Source organism: Elaeis guineensis, chromosome 11 (genome assembly GCF_000442705.2).
Source record: "Elaeis guineensis isolate ETL-2024a chromosome 11, EG11, whole genome shotgun sequence".
Classification (NCBI taxonomy): domain Eukaryota; kingdom Viridiplantae; phylum Streptophyta; class Magnoliopsida; order Arecales; family Arecaceae; genus Elaeis; species Elaeis guineensis.
Genome location: NC_026003.2, coordinates 110,587,628 through 110,607,759, shown reverse-complemented (window position 1 = coordinate 110,607,759; position 20,132 = coordinate 110,587,628). Strand labels below are relative to the sequence as shown.

The 20,132-nt window shown below is 36.1% G+C and overlaps 2 protein-coding genes across 4 annotated transcripts; one reads left to right on the top strand and one right to left on the bottom strand.

The window, feature by feature from the left end:
* The first annotated feature begins 370 nt into the window (after nt 1-370).
* LOC105054195 (CBL-interacting protein kinase 9) lies at nt 371-10,606 on the top strand. Of its 3 annotated transcripts, none has more exons than XM_010935645.4 (14): nt 371-883; nt 4,109-4,171; nt 4,705-4,776; nt 5,045-5,152; nt 5,303-5,383; nt 6,697-6,750; nt 6,844-6,969; nt 7,070-7,159; nt 7,365-7,487; nt 7,865-7,972; nt 8,847-8,963; nt 9,103-9,159; nt 9,808-9,882; nt 9,983-10,606. In XM_010935645.4, the coding sequence occupies exons 1-14, from the start codon at nt 386-388 to the stop codon at nt 10,055-10,057; spliced, it is 1,647 nt and encodes a 548-aa protein (XP_010933947.2). In that variant the 5' UTR covers nt 371-385; the 3' UTR covers nt 10,058-10,606. The 3 variants fall into 3 exon arrangements, 2 of the variants coding, with proteins under 2 accessions (XP_010933947.2, XP_073102292.1); XM_073246191.1 differs by having other exon boundaries at nt 9,803-9,882; XR_012135542.1 differs by lacking the exons at nt 8,847-8,963; nt 9,103-9,159; nt 9,808-9,882; nt 9,983-10,606 and having other exon boundaries at nt 7,274-7,487; nt 7,865-8,002.
* A 2,671-nt stretch (nt 10,607-13,277) lies between these two features.
* Nucleotides 13,278-19,927, bottom strand: LOC105054196 (uncharacterized). Its single transcript, XM_010935648.3, has 8 exons — nt 19,647-19,927; nt 19,481-19,554; nt 19,332-19,413; nt 17,438-17,488; nt 17,059-17,159; nt 15,093-15,246; nt 14,818-15,009; nt 13,278-13,579 (listed from the first exon to the last, which is right to left on the bottom strand). Exons 1-8 carry the CDS (start codon nt 19,794-19,796, stop codon nt 13,472-13,474), a joined length of 912 nt encoding a protein of 303 aa, XP_010933950.1. The 5' UTR covers nt 19,797-19,927; the 3' UTR covers nt 13,278-13,471.
* Nucleotides 19,928-20,132: the final 205 nt, after the last annotated feature.

The window sequence follows — 20,132 nt, the reverse complement described above, 5'->3', positions numbered from 1 at the left end:
TTATCGAATCTTTTTCGGATTTTTATTTTGTTACGTTGATTTTGTTGAAACTTAATATGAATTTTAATCCTACGGTTCTAGCTTGCTCATTTAAAACTTGATATAGATAAGATTTGGTTGTTACCTATCTTAACCAAATTTAGAAAGGAAAAGAAACTTAATTACAGGAACACAATAAATAAGAGAGTTGACCATCAAATTTTGACAAGATGTAAATTGTAGCTTTCTCAAATGAGTAGTATTTTTTTTACCAAAAAAAAATGAATAGTATTTTATATATATATAATTTTTGTGCCGAGAAATTAGGCATGCACCTGAATGGACGTGGATTGGATTGCCCCTGGATCATATTCAGCTTTTGCCATCGAACGGGTGGTGGGTGATTATGTGCTCGGTGATTTGCCGCGGAGTCTGGTTATCTTTATCTGATGACAGCAAATTAATTCCATCGCATGCGACAAAAAAGGCCAACGACATTCCGGGTATTCGAGCAATAATTTGGTGGGAGCAGGGGCCCCATCATGTCCTTCCTTTGGTACCGCCCACCTCCGACCCAGTTCGTTCGTCTTCGTCGTCTCTGCCCTCCCTCCACTCTTTCCTTCCGCGTCCATTCTCTATTATATCTCTTTATCGGGAGATTCGGGATCGAGACGGGGCCGTGAGAAAGAAACGAGAGAGAAAGGAAGGAGGAAGAAGAAGCGGAGAGATGAGCAGCGCGGCGTTGGGAGCGCGGACGCGGGTGGGCAAGTACGAGCTGGGGAAGACGCTGGGAGAGGGCAGCTTCGCCAAGGTCAAGTTCGCCACCAATGTCCAGACCGGGGACACCGTCGCCATCAAAATCCTCGACAAGGATCAGGTCCTCCGCCACAAGATGGTCGAACTGGTACGCCCTCTCTATCTAATAACCTCCTCTTATTTCTCTTCTGATAGGTTGATATTAATTTAATCTTTGAGAGTTTAGTATCTAATCATGACTTTTTAAATTATTCTAGTACCTTATTTGTTCGTTTCCAGTTTCCAGTTGTCTTCTTCGTTGTTGTTCTTTATTATTATTCTTGTTGGAATTCTTGGACGAATATACGAATCTTAAACGAGGGGTGTTTGTTTGTTGGCTGCTTCAAAGAGACCCAACATGAACAAGTCCAGAATCGCAAGGCTCTGAGTATTAATGCTCGAAACAAGCAAACAGTGATTAAATATTCCTGTGGATGGTTAACCAGAGGCTATGAGTATAAATACGCGATACAAGGATCTGCGAACATGGATGTGCATTTTAGTTTTGAAGACATGGAAACATGGCAGTTACAATGAGGAATTTGCCGAGGGTAAATGTTGCGGCCAATCCCCTCGTCGCCTGATCGCCGGGAACGAGCGCCTGCAAAAAAGGAAGTCCACACTGACCGGAGGCGGCTCCGGCGGGGACCCTCCGATGGTCAAGTCAGAGAGGTGACTGGGCAACAGTGAAATGAAGACAGAGAGTTCAAACGAGAGAGAGAGAAAGAGAGAGAGAGGGAGCAAGCCTGTGGTTTCCAAGTCTCCCTGCACTGTTGCTTTCCCCGATATTTATAGTGAGGCACGGCATGGCGCCGTCATTAATGGCGCGGACAATTGAGGAATTGTCAACTCACTGTAGACTGTCAGAGTCGCCGTGAAAGCGTCATATCGCCGCGGGGCTGTCAAATCACTAGGGTTGACAATGCTCTAGGCGGGATAATGCCCTTGGGTGGCAGTGCCGCATATTGCTGTCAGGACTGACAGGCTCCGGCGGCTGTATGGCGATCGGAGGAGTCGACCGACCCTAGGTCGGTGGCCATCTGTGTGGTGTCGGGTGGAGATTCGGGCCCCTTTGACGGTCAGCCGGGCATGTTGCGAGAGTCGGCCATCAGACTCCCTGGTTCAGTCGGTCCGGAGAGTGGAAACCCGACCGACATACCCACGGACGGAAGAGGGCCGTTAATCGATCGGTCGGTCGATCGGTTCCTCCGGCAGTCGATCGGTCGGCCGGTCCCTCCGCCAGTCGGTCGGTCGGACGGTCCCTCCACCAGTCGGTCGGTCGGTCCCTCCGTTAGTCGGTCGGTCAGACGGTCATAAGTTGGCCCGAGGGTGGGTCGGTCGGTATTCCCCAACAGTAAATAATATTGAAGATGGAATATGAAAATGTTTTGGGTCTTGAAAGATACAACTGAATTTGGGGCACATATTTTTGATATTTAAGATAAGTCATATCTAATATACCTTTTAGTTGGTGAGAAAGCTGCAAAATGTCCAATAAATAAAACATTAGGGAGCTAAGGGTGCTTTGGGGAATTGTCGGGAGGCGAAACCTTGGTCCTCAACTAAACTAATGTTTGAGACAGGTCCTTTTCACTAAGATGTCTGATCTTCAGAATGCGTGTATAACATCTAATAGAGAATAGGTCAGGTAGGTTCAAGTCAAATAAAAAGAGACTTGAAAGATGACTTTCAGAAAAGAATTCAACTGTCCAACAGGATAACAAGCCTTTCCATACATTATACATCTGTTGACTTGCACACATATAAGGGAATCAGTGGATGGTAACAAATGGCACAAATCTTGAACTAATAAACACTTTATTATATATTGTTTTCTGTAAGGAAATTTTGCATCCACTCCGCCCTCGTTGCCACTTCGGGCCATCTCATCCACCCGAGATCGAAACAATTAACTCCATATGGTTTTATATTTGCCATCTTTTGACTTGCCTATCATACAATTTCACATACACAAAAGCGCAACTACTTTTAATTTACAATTTTTGTTATTTTTCTGCATCATTTATTATTGATGCTTCATTTTCTGTAAGCTGTGTTTTTCTGCTCCAATATCAAAATATTCTCCAGCAGTCATTTCTGGTTCAGACTCCCAAATTTTAAGCGACTGGCAACGGTAATCAATTCCGAAATTTATAAGAGCAAGTTACATAAAGAGACAGCAGCAGCGATAACTCTCACAGACACAGGATTTCCACCAATTATTACTCTTACTTGAAAATCTAGACTTTCACTTGTCATGTTGATAATGAAGCTCCGGTTTAAGACTTTAGGTGCCAAGGTGCAAAACAATAAGACCATCATTTTCTGATCCTTTGATATACCCAGATTTTTGTTCATATTACATTTGTGAAGACATGGCTGTAACTTGTTGAGCCTAATAGTCAGGGAGCATGTGACAATTTGTACATATGAGTTTGCCATGAACTTTCTAGTTATTGCTTGCTTGGTATCGGGTCAACTAGTATCATTTTTGTTTGATCATTGGCATCTATTCAAATGAAAAAAAATATGTTTTTTGTTGATAATGCTTTTTGTCAGTGTCTCACAATGTGGACACTCCAATCACCTCTTACCAGATCAGAAAAGAGACATTATGTATGACATATTACTGATCTTTCCAAATTCCAATCTCCCCTAGATTCACTTGCCATGGTTACATAGCATCAGTGGATGTGGCTGACAGGCCCCATTTTCCTTCCATAATTCTTCATCTCTCATTCATGTGGATGATGGATGTATCTCTGTATTTAGGGTCTAGGCATGCTCATGCAACAATCCATGCTACCCACTCAAAATAAAGAGGAAAATATCCAGGTTTTTGTTCTTGCTTTTAGTCTCTTTCCTAGGTGGTTTTCCTCGTTGAAAGGAGAAAAGAAACATTTTGAAGTTTCTTCTTTTGTCTTGCAGAAAGTATATTACTAGCTGAGAATGCTACTTGGATGCTTATATGTAGGCATAGGGGAGAACATCCTACATGCACCATGCACCACAAAGTCTAAGGTTTTCTGCATGCACCCAAAAACAAATGCCAGGTTGGGTCTACATAATATGATGTATTGTCATGTAAATAGCCAGCATGGCCATCTTAGACTAGCACGTGTGTATGTAAACGTAAAGTGCTTCTCTTGTCTGTTTGCTTCTGAAATGTAAATGACTTCATTTCCAAGTATAATTGCATGATGTTGCTGTGGTTGTGATTGGAAGTTCAATATGTCGATTTTTTATCACTACAACTTCTTATGTATTGATTTTGCACTGACATGGATATCTTGTTATTCCGACTATTTCTTATGTCCTTGTTACCTTCTTTCAGATAAAACGAGAAATTTCTGCTATGAAGCTAATCAAGCATCCAAATGTTGTTCAGATCTATGAGGTATCCCGAAATCTGTTTTTAGATTTTTGTAATTTTTTTTTCATTTTTAAATAACAGGGGCTGTAATAGATAAATGATTACTTCTGATTATTATACCAATGCACTTTCCAACAACTGTCATCTTAAAGCTTGTTGACTCTATCTTTGATTAATAAAAGTAATTAAAGTTCATGCAGACAGCCAGCACGTCTGCTATATAGAAATTCTCATATTTTTTCATATCAACATCTAATCTAGTTGTGCTTCCATACATAGTTTGAAATAATAGCATTAGCCAGAAACTTAATGGAATATTTCATTTCGTAAAGCTGGGTTCTCTATATGGTTCAAGCATTCTTATTTGTAAGGTGCCTCCATTTTATGTATAAATATATTTTATAGCATTATGATCCTCTGACAACCTCAATTTTATACAACTTATAGGAAATTCATTGGCAAGCTTTTACTCTCATGTTGATTAGAACATTGATTCCTTGAGTTCAAATTAGCTATCTTACCATGTCTTCCATTCAAAATTTATGTCTATGTTTCAGGTAATGGCCAGCAAGACAAAGATATACATTGTTCTTGAATTTGTTAATGGTGGCGAGCTCTTTGACAAAATTGTAAGGCCATTTTACTTAGACATTAAGCGTTTGAACTATTTCTATTTTCTCGAATCATAGATACCCATGCAAAGAGTATTCCTCTTATAAGTCTTAAGATGCTTCTTTATATTGGGCATCTACACCCTAGAGATCATCTAGTTGTATTTCACACATATGAGTGAATGTATGTGATGTCATACCCATATGCACATGTACCCTTTCACTCATGCAGCTGGCCTTTTTGTTCTTGTTCTACATTACCTTATCACGAATCTTTGTCTTCTAGGTCAACCATGGGAGGCTAAAAGAAGATGAAGCAAGGAGATATTTCCAACAATTGATAAATGCTGTTGATTATTGTCATAGTAGAGGTGTATACCACAGAGACCTAAAGGTTTGACCAAGTTTGCTGTATCAGGTGTCCCATTTGTGCATGCAGTGTCTAACTGTCTACCATCTTTCACTAAATAACTTAAAATGTGATCTTCTTTAGCTAGTCATGAGTTTGCAGACGATAATTCACAAGCTGTTGCTTGTTTTGCAGCCTGAAAATTTACTTCTGGATTCATATGGTAACCTTAAAGTTTCTGACTTTGGCTTAAGTGCATTTGCACCACAAATACGGGTAAGTATTCTATTTATATGCAAGCTTCTCTGAATCGTTGGACTTTGTCATGGTTTGTTGGTTTCCCAAGTTGATTAGTTGAAGGGAAATCTCATTCATTGTATCAGCATCAGTATCTTATAATCTTATGGAATGATATATGTTTCAGTTCAGTTACATTTGTTATCTAAATATAATTAAGAAGGTTGACTAAGCTTAGGCTCGTTTCATGCTTAGGACCAGTTTGGAGTACTGATGACATGTAAAAGAAGTTGGTTGCTTGGAGGGTTATTGAATTGAATGAAATGGATGATATAGAGGTTGAGAGAGTTCGACATGGTTGAGTTGTCCAATGAGAGAGAGAGGAATCTTTAAATAGCTCAAATTAACTAAATTCAAAAGCCAGGACTTGTTCACAAAAATCATTTTGATGCCATTATGGGTATTATAGTTTTCACATTATTAGCTTTGTCTTCCTTGTGGCTGTTACTTCCAGTAGTTTGCCAAGGCAACTCAACTCAGATCTTTCCGTAGATTTTTTAGATGTAATCGTGCTACAATTTTGTAGTCATTAGTACCGAAGTCATATATGGTCCACATACATTGAATATATAGCTGGCAATCTTTATATCATTGAATGTGATTGGTGTCCATGGATCCATCTTATAGACTCATGTTTATCAATTGTTGACTTCTTACTTATGTTTTTGTATTGCATGCTCTTTAATCTATATATTTTTTCTATTCTTGAGAAATAAAGAGAGTGAGATCCACCTACATTATAATTGCTCGGGTCCAGATTTTTAGAGATACACCAATTGAGAACCCAGAACCTCTGGTTAAGTAGAGAATTGTTACTGATGGAGCAAGCCCCACTTTATTTAACCTTTTTTGAGCCTATGAGTTGAATACAGTTCCCTTTATCAAAATCTCGCTGCATTATATCTTTGTCTGGATACTTAACAAAGTTTAGGAGCTTCATGGTTGCTTGAGCTTACCCTGTAAATTCAGTATGGTATGTTTCTATTATTCGGTGTTTCAGGCTTCATGGAAAGTTCTTCTTTATTCTAGACCTGCTTCTGTGAGGATTTCAGAATTTGGCAGTTTTAAATCAGGCTGTTGTTATTAACATAAAATTCATGCATAATGTGCTGAGGTTGTCCAACAATTAACAACATTAGAGGCTTCTTTGCTTGCTGCATTTGTTCCCTTTTATTTCATCTATTTATTTTTTTTTAAATCTAAATTTGTACTTGAATTTCATAATCTTTGTGATCATATCTTGAATTATAGACTTAAGACAACCATATTAATCAATATCCTTGATAACTTAGGAGGATGGGCTGCTACATACTGCATGTGGAACTCCAAATTATGTTGCACCTGAGGTACGATCAACCCACCCTTCATAAATGGCAACATTTTTTCAAACCATTGCATTTTATGTTAAACAATTTACATGCTGGACTCCTGGTAATCAGGTGCTCGATGATAAAGGTTATGATGGTACTGCTTCTGATGTATGGTCTTGCGGTGTAATTCTGTTTGTCCTTATGTCTGGTTACTTGCCCTTTGATGAGCCAAACCTCATGGCTTTGTATAACAAAGTAAGTGTCCTTTTTTTTGTCATTGACTTATCAAATCTTCCTCGATAATAGAATAAATTTATTTAATGTTGATGATCATCTTGATCTACCTAAATTGCAGATTTTTAAGGCAGACTTTTCATTCCCATCATGGTTTTCTTCCAGTGCAAAGAAATTAATTAAACGTATTCTAGACCCAAATCCTCATACTGTAAGTGCCAATTATTATTAAGATTTTCTTTGACTTGTGCATTTAGCAGTTTATTGGCTTAGAATTCGGAGTATTTTAAGTTCATAAAACTACCATTTTCATGATTCTTTGCAGCTTGTTAGCTGCACCACTGCAGGCATGCAGCATTTACCTATCTTCTGTTCTGCAATGAAGCTTGCTTATACTGTACTGCTTATTTTAACAGCGCATGACACTTCCACAAATTTTAGAAGATGAATGGTTTAAGAAAGGGTATAAGCCACCATATTTTGAAGAAGGCGAAGTTGTGAGCCTTGATGATGTCGATGCCGTTTTCAATGATTCAGAGGTAATGATGTCAGAACACTACCGTAAAGACATTACACCGAGCTGCCTAAGAATTCTAAAATATGCCAAATCTGTTGTTTAGCATAAGATACACTGATGAGCTGATGAGAATGGGTATCATTCAAGAATATTAAATTGACATATCTGTTAACATATCAAACTCTTGATAGAAAACCATTTTTCTAGAGAAAGATGGAATGCCATCAATTCATCAGGGGAATGAATACAAAGGATGGATTGCACTCAACTTAAGCTCATTGATTGGTTTATTTATTTTGATGCTATTGAAGTATTAAAATATGATGATTGATAACAAGAAATCTTATTTACAATTTATGGTAAGATGTCATTTCTGACATTTGTTGTTTCAATATGTAGGAACATCTTGTAACAGAAAAGAAAGAGAAACCAGAGATGATGAATGCATTTGCACTTATTTCAAGATCACAAGGTTTCAATTTGGGAAATTTGTTCGAAAAGCAGATGGTTCGTTGGATAAGGCTGCTTTCTTTCATTTTGGATTCCTGCTGTGCAGATTTGTTATATTTCTCCAAGACTGATTTTTTTCCTTAGAAAGCTGTGTTTGGATTCAGGCGCTATAGCTGTTCCATATTTAAATAGCTGGTCAACCCAAGTATTGAAAATTGGGGTACAGACTCATACTGATCACTTGGTGCTACAGTATGTGATGTATGTGCCACGATAGGGTATTGGCACGGGCCAGTGCAGTACCGGTGCAAATGAGGATAACAATCGGGAAAAAATAAAAATAGAAAGGTGTACCAAGTAGTATGGGACCACTATGGGGTCAATTTGGGTCAGTTCAGTGTTTGACCTAAGGGAGTACCGGTGGTACCATTTACTGGTCTATAACTAGTTCATATGGGGCTGATACAGGTTCAACTCCAATCCTTGCTCAAATATCTATTTTGGAAACTAAAGTATAGATGAAGTAAATGTTGCCTAATTAATTAACTCAACAAGATCAGCTTTGTAGGTAAACAGGAAAAATCAACAAATTTACGATTATGGACTGCTTTATCTGTTAAATTCTTGTTGCTCATCTAGATGCATCAGTCATGGATCTCTATCTGAACAGAGAATTTCATTTCTTCTTTTATAATGATTTGATGGATTTGAGATTTTTCCTTCTTGTTGGCCTTGGAGATAGCTTTAGATTTCAGACTTCAACCTTCAGTTTGCACATTACATGATTCTTCCTCATGAAAAATTTGGCGAGTTCAAAGATGGCCTTGTATTGACCTTAAACAGATATCATTTGCAAGTCAGTACCTTCCATTTTTACTGGAAAATATAGTTAGTGATGAGCTCATAGTCCTGTACATGTTGGAATTTATAGGGTGTCATCAAGCGGGAGACCCATTTTGCTTCTCAGTGCCCTCCTAATGAGATCATGTCTAAAATAGAGGAAGCAGCTAAGCCTTTGGGTTTCAACGTGCGCAAACACAACTACAAGGTACACTGCATACAATGTGATTAGATCTGATGTTGCACTTTCATCATAATCAAGGATTATTTTTCATATTCAATTCAGTATGCATCAGTTGTAAGTCAATCTGAGATAAATATATGCTGGCATTGTTGCCCCATTCCAGATGAAGTTAAAAGGAGACAAAAGTGGAAGGAAGGGCTATCTATCTGTAGCAACAGAGGTACTGCAACAAGTCATTATCTTTTGTATTTAAGCAGTATCTGACCTGAGAAAGTATAAAAGCTAGGTAAATTAGGTTTAATAAAATAAGATTTTTTTTTTTCTTCTGGGTTTCATAAAAGCATGGAGAAACTTGCAGAATATTTTCCAGTCACTCTATTAGACTTTTTCAACTGAGTTTGACATGCTTAGATAAATGAAGCACAAACCTTAGGTTTAAAAAAGAAGCACAAACCTTAACTTTGGCTAGTTATCCATAAGCTTCAACCTTAGGTTGCAACAGCAAAATCAGTTTATCCATATATTTCTGTCTGCATTAATTTTGGGTAAATTCAGCATGTGGGTAGGCCAGTGATTCTTCTGTTATCTAACTGTACAGTAGTGGAGTTGGGTATTATTGTGAGATCTATAGTATCATTGAGAGGCTATAATTGTTGATTGGACATTGCATGTTAATTAGAATGTCCACAAAGTAACTTCTAGTGCATTTGACTGTTAACATTTAATACACCTTGTGTAACTTGAGTCTTTTTTTTTTCCTTTTTTTCTTTTTTCCTTTTTTTTTTTTATGGTAACCTTTGACTTCATGGCCCTCTCTTTCTGCAACTTCCAGTCAAAACTAAAAGTTTTTCAATTTTTCCTAGTTCAGGTTTTTGAGGTGGCTCCTACTCTCCACATGGTTGAGCTGCGTAAAACTGGAGGGGACACATTAGAGTTTCACAAGGCATGTTAAAATAGAGCTATGTAGCTATCACATTTCTGTTTGAGATGGTGCCCAATCACTGTCCATCAGTAACATATTCTATTGTCAAATCCACTTGCAGTTCTACAAGAGTTTTTCCTCGGGGCTAAAAGATATTGTATGGAAGTCCGAAGCAGTTGCAGAAGAGATCAGTTGAGTTTCAAAATGGTTTTGGATATACACACAGAAAGAATGTAAGTCTTCGTGGTCCCTCTTCATTTTTCTTCGGAACTCCATGAGAGCCATGTTTGCAGGTAATATCATGGCATTATCGTAGCAGTAGTAGGTAAATTGCCTATCAGAACTGGAGGCCTTTTTGGTGGTGAAATGTAGCTATATTGTACATGGTTCTTGTGGGAAACACTTCAAAGAATGAGTCCGTCATTTTGTTCAAAGAGACAGCACATTGATTCCTCGTATTCTTTCAGTTGCCCAACAGAATACAACGGGGGAGACTAGCTAGCTCTCCCTTTTCAGTTGTTATAGGTTAAGAATTTCTCCACTTTTAGTCTTGACTGCAAATGCAAAAAATATATATGAGGATTGAGTAACACAAGATGGTTAATATTGTCATGAGTGATGTGCTACAAAATGACTCTCTTGTACAATTTTGTTGTGATTAGTTTCTGCAATTGCCTTGAACCTTGTATTGCAAATCAGCATTCTTCTTAAATAGCCATTTCATGACATGGCAAATTGGAGATAACTTGTTCTTGCATGGGAATCCGTAATCCAGTATTAGCCGCATCCTCTAGTGGTTAAACTAGAGTCTTGCTAAGTGAAATATTTGCAAATTGAATAAAAAAACAAAACATTCTGCTGACTCCTGTTAAACAATATTAATTCTGACTGAATCAGCTGGCATGACTATCAGCTACATCATTGGAAGGTTACAAAAGTAGTAATCGTTTTTGTGTGTTTTTTCCTCAAAACTGTTATTTAATTACATTTTAATCATTATTCATAAGTAGTGTTCTCAGTTATGACAAGCTATATTTATCAGAAGAGATCGAACAGGAAAAAGGAATGGTTGTCAAGATATATCTGGGAGTAGAATGAACTGGAAAAGAAATGCTTGTCATTTTTTTCTAGTTAGCTTTAAGATTGGCTTCGGCGAGAAAGTGGTAAAATTAGATATTGTTAAGATGTTTCAAGCCACATCAATCATGCATGCTGCTTTATTTTTGCGACATTTTGCGTAAGCATTCTTGGGATTCTTTTTTAATTATTTTAGACTTGTCTCGGCCATCTGGCACCCCTCTCCTCAAGGGACTTTTATTTGGCAGGGGATTATGGTACTCGCATCATGTGTGAAAAAAATAATAATGTCATTAATTTTAGAGAAATTTATGGTGATATCTTCTAAACTTTGGATGTTTTCCAAATACATCTCCACTTCAAAAAGTTTCAAATTGATTCTTCAAATTTTCAAACATCTCTATTAATAGATTAGTGTTATGTAATCTTCACAAGATAGCATAAAATTATATTATAACCAAAATATCCTTCATAATAGTTGTTTGTAGATGAAGTTTTAGCATAGATCTCAAAATACTCTTAGTATATGATCTCTAGTTAAGCATCACTCAATGCATAGATTTTAAAGCACTCCAAAACCCTTCATTAATTTGTCAGCATAGACCTCAAAGCATCTTTAAATATGGTTTATAGTCAAAGGACCATCCACAGGACAAATCTCAAAGCATTATGCACTCCATTTATCCGCCTACACAGATATCAAAGCACTCCTAATATATGGCCTATAATTAACGATCACCTGCTCCACAAATGTCAAAGCACTCCAAACTTCTTCATTTATCCTATGCATAAATCTCAATAAATTTTTAATAGATGACTCATTGTTAAGAATCACCCATAACACATATTTTAAAGCACTCCAAATCTCTTTATTCGCGTGCATGATCAAAAGACATTCAAAGATATTTGAAGAGGATAAAGTATTTTAATTATTTGAAACAGCATGCTAATGCTATCATTTGGTTCTGAAGGATTCATTTGAAACAATTTGGAAACTTGAAAAGTCTATTTCATTTTTTTTTTTTAAATTGAGGTAGCATCTCTCAAAAATATCTAAGTGTCACTATAATCTTCCGTTAGAACTCGTTTGGTTTATGAAAAAAAAAAAATTTCAGAAAATAACTTCCTAAGAAGTGAGTTTCTGAATTTTCCATGAATAGAATGTTAACATATTTGATTAACATGAAAAACTAACTCGTTGAAGAATAGCTTATGTTTGGTTAAGCACCTATTTTTCTGAAAAAACTATATAGGATATCTATTATATCCTTAATAGATATAAGATCATAAATTTTTGCTCCTAAACTTTATATAAATAATAATATATATATTAATATAAATATAATATTAATATATTATAATATAATATTAAATCATAATAATTTATTATATTAATATAATACTAATAATTATTATATTATATTAATACAATATTAATATTTTGATGTAATAAATTTATAAATATCTTAACAAATATAATATTAATATTAATACTATATTAATATTAATTAAAATATTATATCAGTAGAAATATTAACATATAATAAATATTATAATATTAGTATTAACATAAATATTATATTATATTTATATAAATATTAAAATAATATTAATATTATATTATATTACTATTCATTATTTCATCCTAGCCATCTATTGATATTTTGTAAAATCTTAATCGTATATCTTAAAAAGATATTTTTGAAAAAAAAAAGCATCATCAATTTTTATCTCATAAGAAGTGTCAAAATCCATCTCCCTCATGAATTTTCACTTTTAATGAAATATGAAAAGTGTCTTCTTATAAAAAAAAAAATTTCCACTTATCTTTTAAAAATCTAGCCAAATAAAAAATCTTCTCTCTACTTCTTAGGAACTGTCTCAACACCCCCCCCCCCCCCCCCTTCTGTTCTCATGAACCAAACGAGTCCTTAATTTTATGGACTCACCTGTAGGATAAAATAGATTAGAAAATCAATTATAAATTGGTGATAACTTATATTTGATGGTAACAAAATCTTTGATGGTGATAACTCTTCATGTCATATTCCTGTTTATTCAAGGATGATGCACCAAGGCCCAACAGGTGACGAGACAAAAATTTAGAAATGCCAGTTTCCTGAAATAATTACTGGGACCAGCCCCCTCGTCAAGTATGCAGCACTTTTCTAAGAGCCAAACAAAATTTTGATTAAGAGAAGTCTTCCGATGACACCTCTCTGTAAAGAAAATAAAACCAGAAAAACGGAAATAACATTCCATTTTATTTAAGCTAAGTGCTATTTACAGGAGCAACATTTCCCCAGTTGAAGATAATACTGGAGCAAAGCAAATAGGGATGCAAAATATACCACCTCTTACTTGGCCATCATTACAGTATACATACATTAAGATTTGCTTCAAGGAAATGTTGTGAGGGTGCCCAGTGGAAGGTAGCTTTTGTAAAGAAAAATACATCCCTAACTGTTCAATATATCACATAATCTTGTAATATTTACAATACTTATGGAACAGTTATATGACAGGTCAGTCGTCAAACTTTGGAACCAGGATAGGAGAATAAGCGTGTAGCATTTTGGTAGCTCAACTCTGCAAGCTCCTCCTCAGGCATCTCAAGCAACATGGCAACATAATTCAGAACCTGAAACGTTTTTCATTCCTTCATTAGTCTAATCATTAAAAAAAAAAACAAAGTAAGCATTTGAAAAAGAAAAGCCACATTTCAACTGATGAATAAAGAACGACTGCTCCAGTTCATTAACTTAAACGATCCTTTTCACAATTCATCATTCGGTGAATGATAGCCACATGTTAAATACAAAGATCAGTGAAATGTCTTTCACTGATCTGAAGAAGGTGAATGTAGCACTACTGTGTTTTCAATTGGACTATCCATATTACGAATTAGCTTTTTATCTGATACAGAGGACATGTATTATGCAAGTATTAATGAGAAAAGAGTACGTACAGATGATTATGCAAGTCTTTAGAAAATCAGATTATAATTGCTTCCCTCCTTTTCTAATAATGTATGTAATTCTCCAAGTGGCTAACCTCTAATATGGTTTCCATCTGACCAGAATTTGTTCTTTTTTCTAACGTTCCACAATTAATAGAGGTATTTATTCAATAAATGCTTATTCTTCTTGTCCACATTTTGTTCTTAGCATCCCAATCTGAGGTGGCTTGTTATGTGCTACATATATTTACTCCCAATGATATCCTACAAAAAGAAAGAAGGATAACCATAAAGTCTACATGTATTGAACACTAGCTACTCATATTGTAATAGATGGTGATATATTGTTTGGCCAAGAATTAACAATATGCAACTTTCCAAGCCTTCTTTTCTTTACCTGTGAACCATCTGTCTCTTACAAATACCTATTCCTAGAGACACTGCTATGAGTGCAACAAATTGCATTAGATTAGTCCCTATATTTAACCTTAACTTTTAACTGAAAATCATGTCCTATGAACCTGCTAAAGATAAAAAAGCATGACAAATCGTGCTTTAGAATATTTTATGATTGGCTCTCATATGATGTTAACCTTCTATACATTGTGATCAAATTTGTGATCAAGACAAGTTTGGCAAGAAGATTCTATCATGAAACAAAAAAGATAAGTTGGCCAGAGGAAATTCTCAGATCACTTGATCACTTCTAACATTTATATTCTGCACTACTGTTTCTTATTTATACTTAACTGAGTGACTTGCAGACCATAAAGAAATAACACCATAAACTTCTAATTTTCCCAAGTCAAATTATTCATCTATGACCAGCAGTGAGATTGAAAACTCAGGAGGGGATACATTGACATATGGACTGTGTGTAAGATTTTATATGGTTGCAATGTGCATGCACATGAACTTACATTAGAAATGTTTGCTGGATGATTCAATGCTTCCTTTGACTGAGTTGTCGCCTCTAAAGACGAATTTGCATACTGGTTTTGTTGTTCTTCGGAAGTGGAGTCATCCTCTGGAACCAACAAAAGAGAATCTGTGTTCCACTTTGATAATCCATCTGGTGCATCAGATTCAATCAAAATTCTGTCCGGAGGTACCTAAAAAAGAAATACTGATATGAAAAGCTCACTCCAAGCTATTAAATAACTAAATCCCTAGAAACTTGAATATCTTTACTGACCGATTTAAGCATTTTTTTTGCTTTTCTCATATTCATGGATGTGAGGTACCCAGAAAATGAAAAATAAGAACCAAGCTTCGCAAGGCCTGAAACCATTTCAGCAGATCCTAAATATGAATGCAGAACCACTCCTGCAGGGAAAGGTCCTGTTTGTCTGATCATGAGAATATAATATGCTTTTGTCAGGTCATAGAGCAAGGCACACAAGAAGCTACTGGTCAAACCAAGAAGACAATGTGTAAAATATCGAGCAAAAGAAAAGAAAAAAAACAGATGCAACAATGTACTGATATTCAGAAAGCAATATATTAAATTCTGCTGAAAGACACTAGGCCTTATGCAGCATGAAATGACTCAATACATAAAACAAAAACTTTGATGAATATAAATGCATATGAAGCTAGAAAGGGTCAGGACCGGTGATCAAAATTTATTTTACTTCGATGAACATAAACACATATGAAGTTAGAAAGGGTTGGGACTCGGTTTTCAAAATTTATTTTATAAGAAAGAACAGATAACTTTCCTATTTAATTGGACCGATAATTTTCCTATTTAATTGTTGTAAAATTGTCTGGTATCCTGCCTTCACTTATTTCTCTCTCTTAGCTACTTGTACAGGTAATTTATTCTTCTCTGTTATATCAATTCCAGAGTTTGGATGATAGAGTAGAGACTAAGAGATTCTTCATGAATTAGCTAAATATTATAGATACCTCATACTGAGTAGAAACCAGTTGTTAATGGTGAAATAAAATAAAACACTGAATGCATCAGGGGAACTCCCATTTTAAGAATCAATGCAAACAGAAGCAGCCAAGAAAACCAAGGTGTGGATGGCACATGATACTCTGTAAGACCAATTTCATGCAAGCAATGTTGTTTCTCAAGGTAGGTCTTGGTCTCCTATTTTAAATAACATTGGCATGAAAGAGTCCAACTTTGGGTATGTGTTGGGTTAGACAAGTCATAAAATCATAAAGATTTAATTTTCATCTATTTTAGATGTCTTCCTATATGGGATTATATGGGACTCAGAATTTGCTTATTTAGGAAGTATTTTGGAGATTAGTTACTTGATTATTAAGAGTCCGAGTTTACTTGTAAAACAAGTCATGATATCTACAAAAAGGCCCATCAGCGATAGATGAAAACTTGTTGTGCATGGCTTATTTTGAAAGAATGAAAGGTTGTTCCCCTTCCTCTTTCATCCCCCCTTCCTCTAGATCTCTCTACTATTATATTCTTTTCTGCCTATATCATCTTTATTCTACATATGTTTTCTAAATTTTAGTTATACATCAACTGTGGACTCTTGTTTAGCCAAGAACACTTTAAAACATTATTCCTCCTCTCTTTCCCATCACAAAAGGTCTAGGGCAGATCTATTTGATCCTTTATTTGCCTTCAATCTCAAAATTTTATCATTGTTGTCTCGAATACAGGTTTGGGGCAGCAAACAACCTAGTATAGACCTCTCTCACCTTTCTTCTTTCTATCCTTATTTTTATCCTCTCATCATTCATGTTATCAAATGAAGAATTGTGTTTCAAAATTAATGTTTTCCATAAGACACATATAAGCGGAAGGCCTGCCTACCAGAAGACACATAATGATATGACATCCATCAAAAATGGTATGGAGTAAATTAGCTTTGTTGCAAGCATATGCTACAATCCAAGGTGTTCAGTAAAACTACTAGCATAGGTGAAGATCCATTTTATGGTTATAAGAATGTCACAACTGACAATTTTGCATAACCTATTGGAATAAAAAGTTACATTTAAAAAATGTGCAAGTGTTGGTCAATCCAACAAGCAATTAGTAACATTTGTCAAAAGAAACAGAAAAAGTTTTCCATCATAAATAAAGATACTCTGCAAGCTTCAAAAAATCCTTATTTTAGTATAAAGATTGCTTATGGAATGAGAAATTAACTAAAGTGAAAATCATGAGCAAGCCTTACTGCAGTATTTCTAGAAGGTCACCAAAGGCTCGTACACAATGGACAGAAACTGGTTTCCTTAACTCCTTTGCAAGTTCCAGTTGTTGCCGGAACACTTCCACCTGAATTCACTGGCAGGTAAAATTAACCCCAAGGGGAAGCTAGAGAAGGACAATAAATGCTCAAAAGTACAATCAACCTCAGTAAAAAAAGATTATACCACATATTGCTTTGAAAAAACAATCATTGGTTACGCAGCAGTTGCAATTCCCAGTATTAGCACTATTTCAAAAAGATTTCATAGAATATAGCAAAACAGGTAGAGAAACGAAAGGAACTACAAAAATCCAATAGATCAGTGTAAATGAATGAGCAGTTATAAGGTTGAAGTCGAGCAGACCTGTTCTGTGAACTCAATGTTCCTCCCATGTGATCCTTTGTCTATGCCAATCTGGATGCATAAAATGCTACTCCATATTAGATACATGATAATATGTGCACAACATCAATCCAAAGTAAGACTCATTTAAAAGCCTCAAAAGCAAGTTGAAAGTGCAAGTTGAAAGTGCAGAAGCTGCAGAAAACACTGTTCATCTACCATATTAAGCTTCATATTGTATTAAACAAATTGAAAGAAGAAAAGTAGCACAAATAATGATATATCGCAAGGATTTTAAACATATGGAGAAATTCAATCCTCTACAGACTTGCATGATAGAAAATCTAAATTAATATCATGCCTGTCATATTAAACTGAACTATGGGCATCCTAGATGTTATACAGTAATGCTACAAGAAGTAGGTGGCCGGAGTGTTGTGGTTTTTAGTTAGATTAACTCAGGTTAAATTATTGAAACATATGTGATGTCCACTAATATCACACTTCAAATGTAGGTACCCATAGTTGTTTTCCATTTTATTCAATCTTCCAAATATACCATCAGGAATATGCTTCATAGTATACAGTGCCTGCAGACAACAACATGTTTTTCTTCGGCAAAACTCTGAAGTCCAAAAACCCTATATTTGTAACATGAATTTCCTCCTTTTTCTCACAATCAGCAGCGACACAAATAGGTTTCATAAAGAAACAAAAATGGAAAGAACATAAAAACTGGAACAATTTTCAAATATGGCAAGATATATCTGTTCATCTAAGATTTTTGTAGACAATTAAATTATCGGGCTCCTTGTTGCCTTGTATTAAATTGACTTAGGAGGCTGCTAAGTTGGAGACAGCCACATTAACTTTTTACTAGTGTACAGCACGGCAGCTTGTGAATAGTATTTTCAACTGATATGGACAGGAATGAAGTTCAAAGATATATTTTAAGTAACAACGAAAAAGAAACAACAACTGACTTAGAAGGCCCCTAATCAACATCAAGTGGATTCAAAAATAAAATGGTTTCTTAAGCAAACAAAAATGGGATACATAAGGAAAGTGCAATTCTCTAAGGATGCATTTTGACTCCTTTGAGTATTTAAGTACACAAAAAAAAAAAAAAAAAAAGCAGTTGATGTAGCATCATTGATATGTCGTTAGACAAGGAATCCATGTATGCACTGATGTCTCTTCTTTATTCATGTCTTTTGATGACAATCAAATTTCTGAAGCTGATACTTAACAAGAGTAACTAATGGAAACCGTAACTGCAGATATTGTTAGAGATGTTGCCCTAAAGGATGCATGAGTTGATGCACGAGATAAATACACGAGGAAATAGTGAAGTGGTTTTCTTCTCTACCATGCATATCTTGGATCTGATATATGTTAGCATGGAGATGTTTGATGTGGTATAATATAAATAAGATTTACGATATAAATAAGATTTACAGGAGCATTGTCCACCAAGGGTGAATTGAGGTTTGGTGCCTTATTCCTCAAACTAGCATTACTAGCCAATGACTAGGAATGAGTTTGGAATACTCATTCAAGTGGCCGCCAATTACCTATGATGAATATAAGATGGTGGAAATCTTTTTAAGACACCTTTCTTGATTGCGTGATGTCAAAACAGTATGGTCTCACTGACTTTGATGGTTGGCTTGCAATTTAGATGCCTAACAAGGCACCCCATACCAATTGAAGAGAATAACTAGTTTGGTGGATGAGGATTCATTAGATAATCAAATACGGCGCCGATTGGTCTATCAAAAGGTTTTTTTCCACAAGAAATCAAGAGAATTTGTGCTTGAATTTTGAAACCGCATCAAAGTAACATACAAACATACTAAAATAATTACATTTGAAGGAAGAAAAAGGAATCACGCGCACATTGCAAAGAACTCACCTCGCCAACTGCAGCAGCAGGCGTGGTGGCGAAGAAATCCTTCAACAATCTCAGCCAATCTGGGGATCTCTCAGCAACATACCTGCATGTCAACTGATTCCTATAACTGGATATTTAGGAAAAGAAGTGGGAAGGGAGAGAATTATTACCATGGATGAAGGCCAAAGCACGGAATTATACAAGGGTACTCGTCCGACATCTGCTTGACGATATGCCAGTCCTTCTGCCAAAGTAAAAAAAAGGAAGAATTGTTTTCTTTTGTACCTAACCTGCGCAAAAGCTGGGGTGCCAATTGGGTGGTTGCTTGATCGGTACCTCGGAGACGCCATTGACGGCGAACCGGAGGACGCCGGAGTCGAGGGCCGCGCGTATGAGGCGAGGGGCCACGGTGGCGATCCTGGGGTCCTGGAGGTGGCAGTGCGCGTCGAACAGCCTCACCGCCCTTGCTTGGCCGACGCCGCTCATCGTCGTCCTTCCCAACACCGACGGGCTGTTGCCAACACCGGTTCCCGACCCAAAACTACTGATTTGGGTCCCAAAAAATGAATCCAATAATTTAATGGATCGGGTCCAATTGCACCTGGTGGATGCAATACGGAGGCCTGGTGGGGGAGAATATAATAAATAAGCCGTCAATATATATCAAGAGAAATTTTTTGCGCACTGTGGTGTGCGAATGCACGATGATTGACTCGTATACAGAGTTGAATAAAAAAAAAAAAAATTTTCATACCACTGCTGTAGGAGCCAAACTGTACGTAGTGCATAAAGAATTACTCTATATATCTAAAATTTTTTTGG

Bases quoted from the DNA above. Each gene is read 5' to 3' on its own strand.
- LOC105054195 (XM_010935645.4), top strand. From the start codon at position 386: ATGTGCTCGGTGATTTGCCGCGGAGTCTGGTTATCTTTATCTGATGAC. The intron at 4,777-5,044 runs GTAAGGCCATTT...TTTGTCTTCTAG, and splicing joins GCGAGCTCTTTGACAAAATT to GTCAACCATGGGAGGCTAAA. The intron at 9,883-9,982 runs GCATGTTAAAAT...ATCCACTTGCAG, and splicing joins ACACATTAGAGTTTCACAAG to TTCTACAAGAGTTTTTCCTC.
- LOC105054196 (XM_010935648.3), bottom strand. From the start codon at position 19,796: ATGAGCGGCGTCGGCCAAGCAAGGGCGGTGAGGCTGTTCGACGCGCAC. The intron at 17,489-19,331 runs GTGAGTTCTTTG...TTATGCATCCAG, and splicing joins CTGCTGCTGCAGTTGGCGAG to ATTGGCATAGACAAAGGATC. The intron at 13,580-14,817 runs GTAAGTTCATGT...AAAACGTTTCAG, and splicing joins ATCCAGCAAACATTTCTAAT to GTTCTGAATTATGTTGCCAT.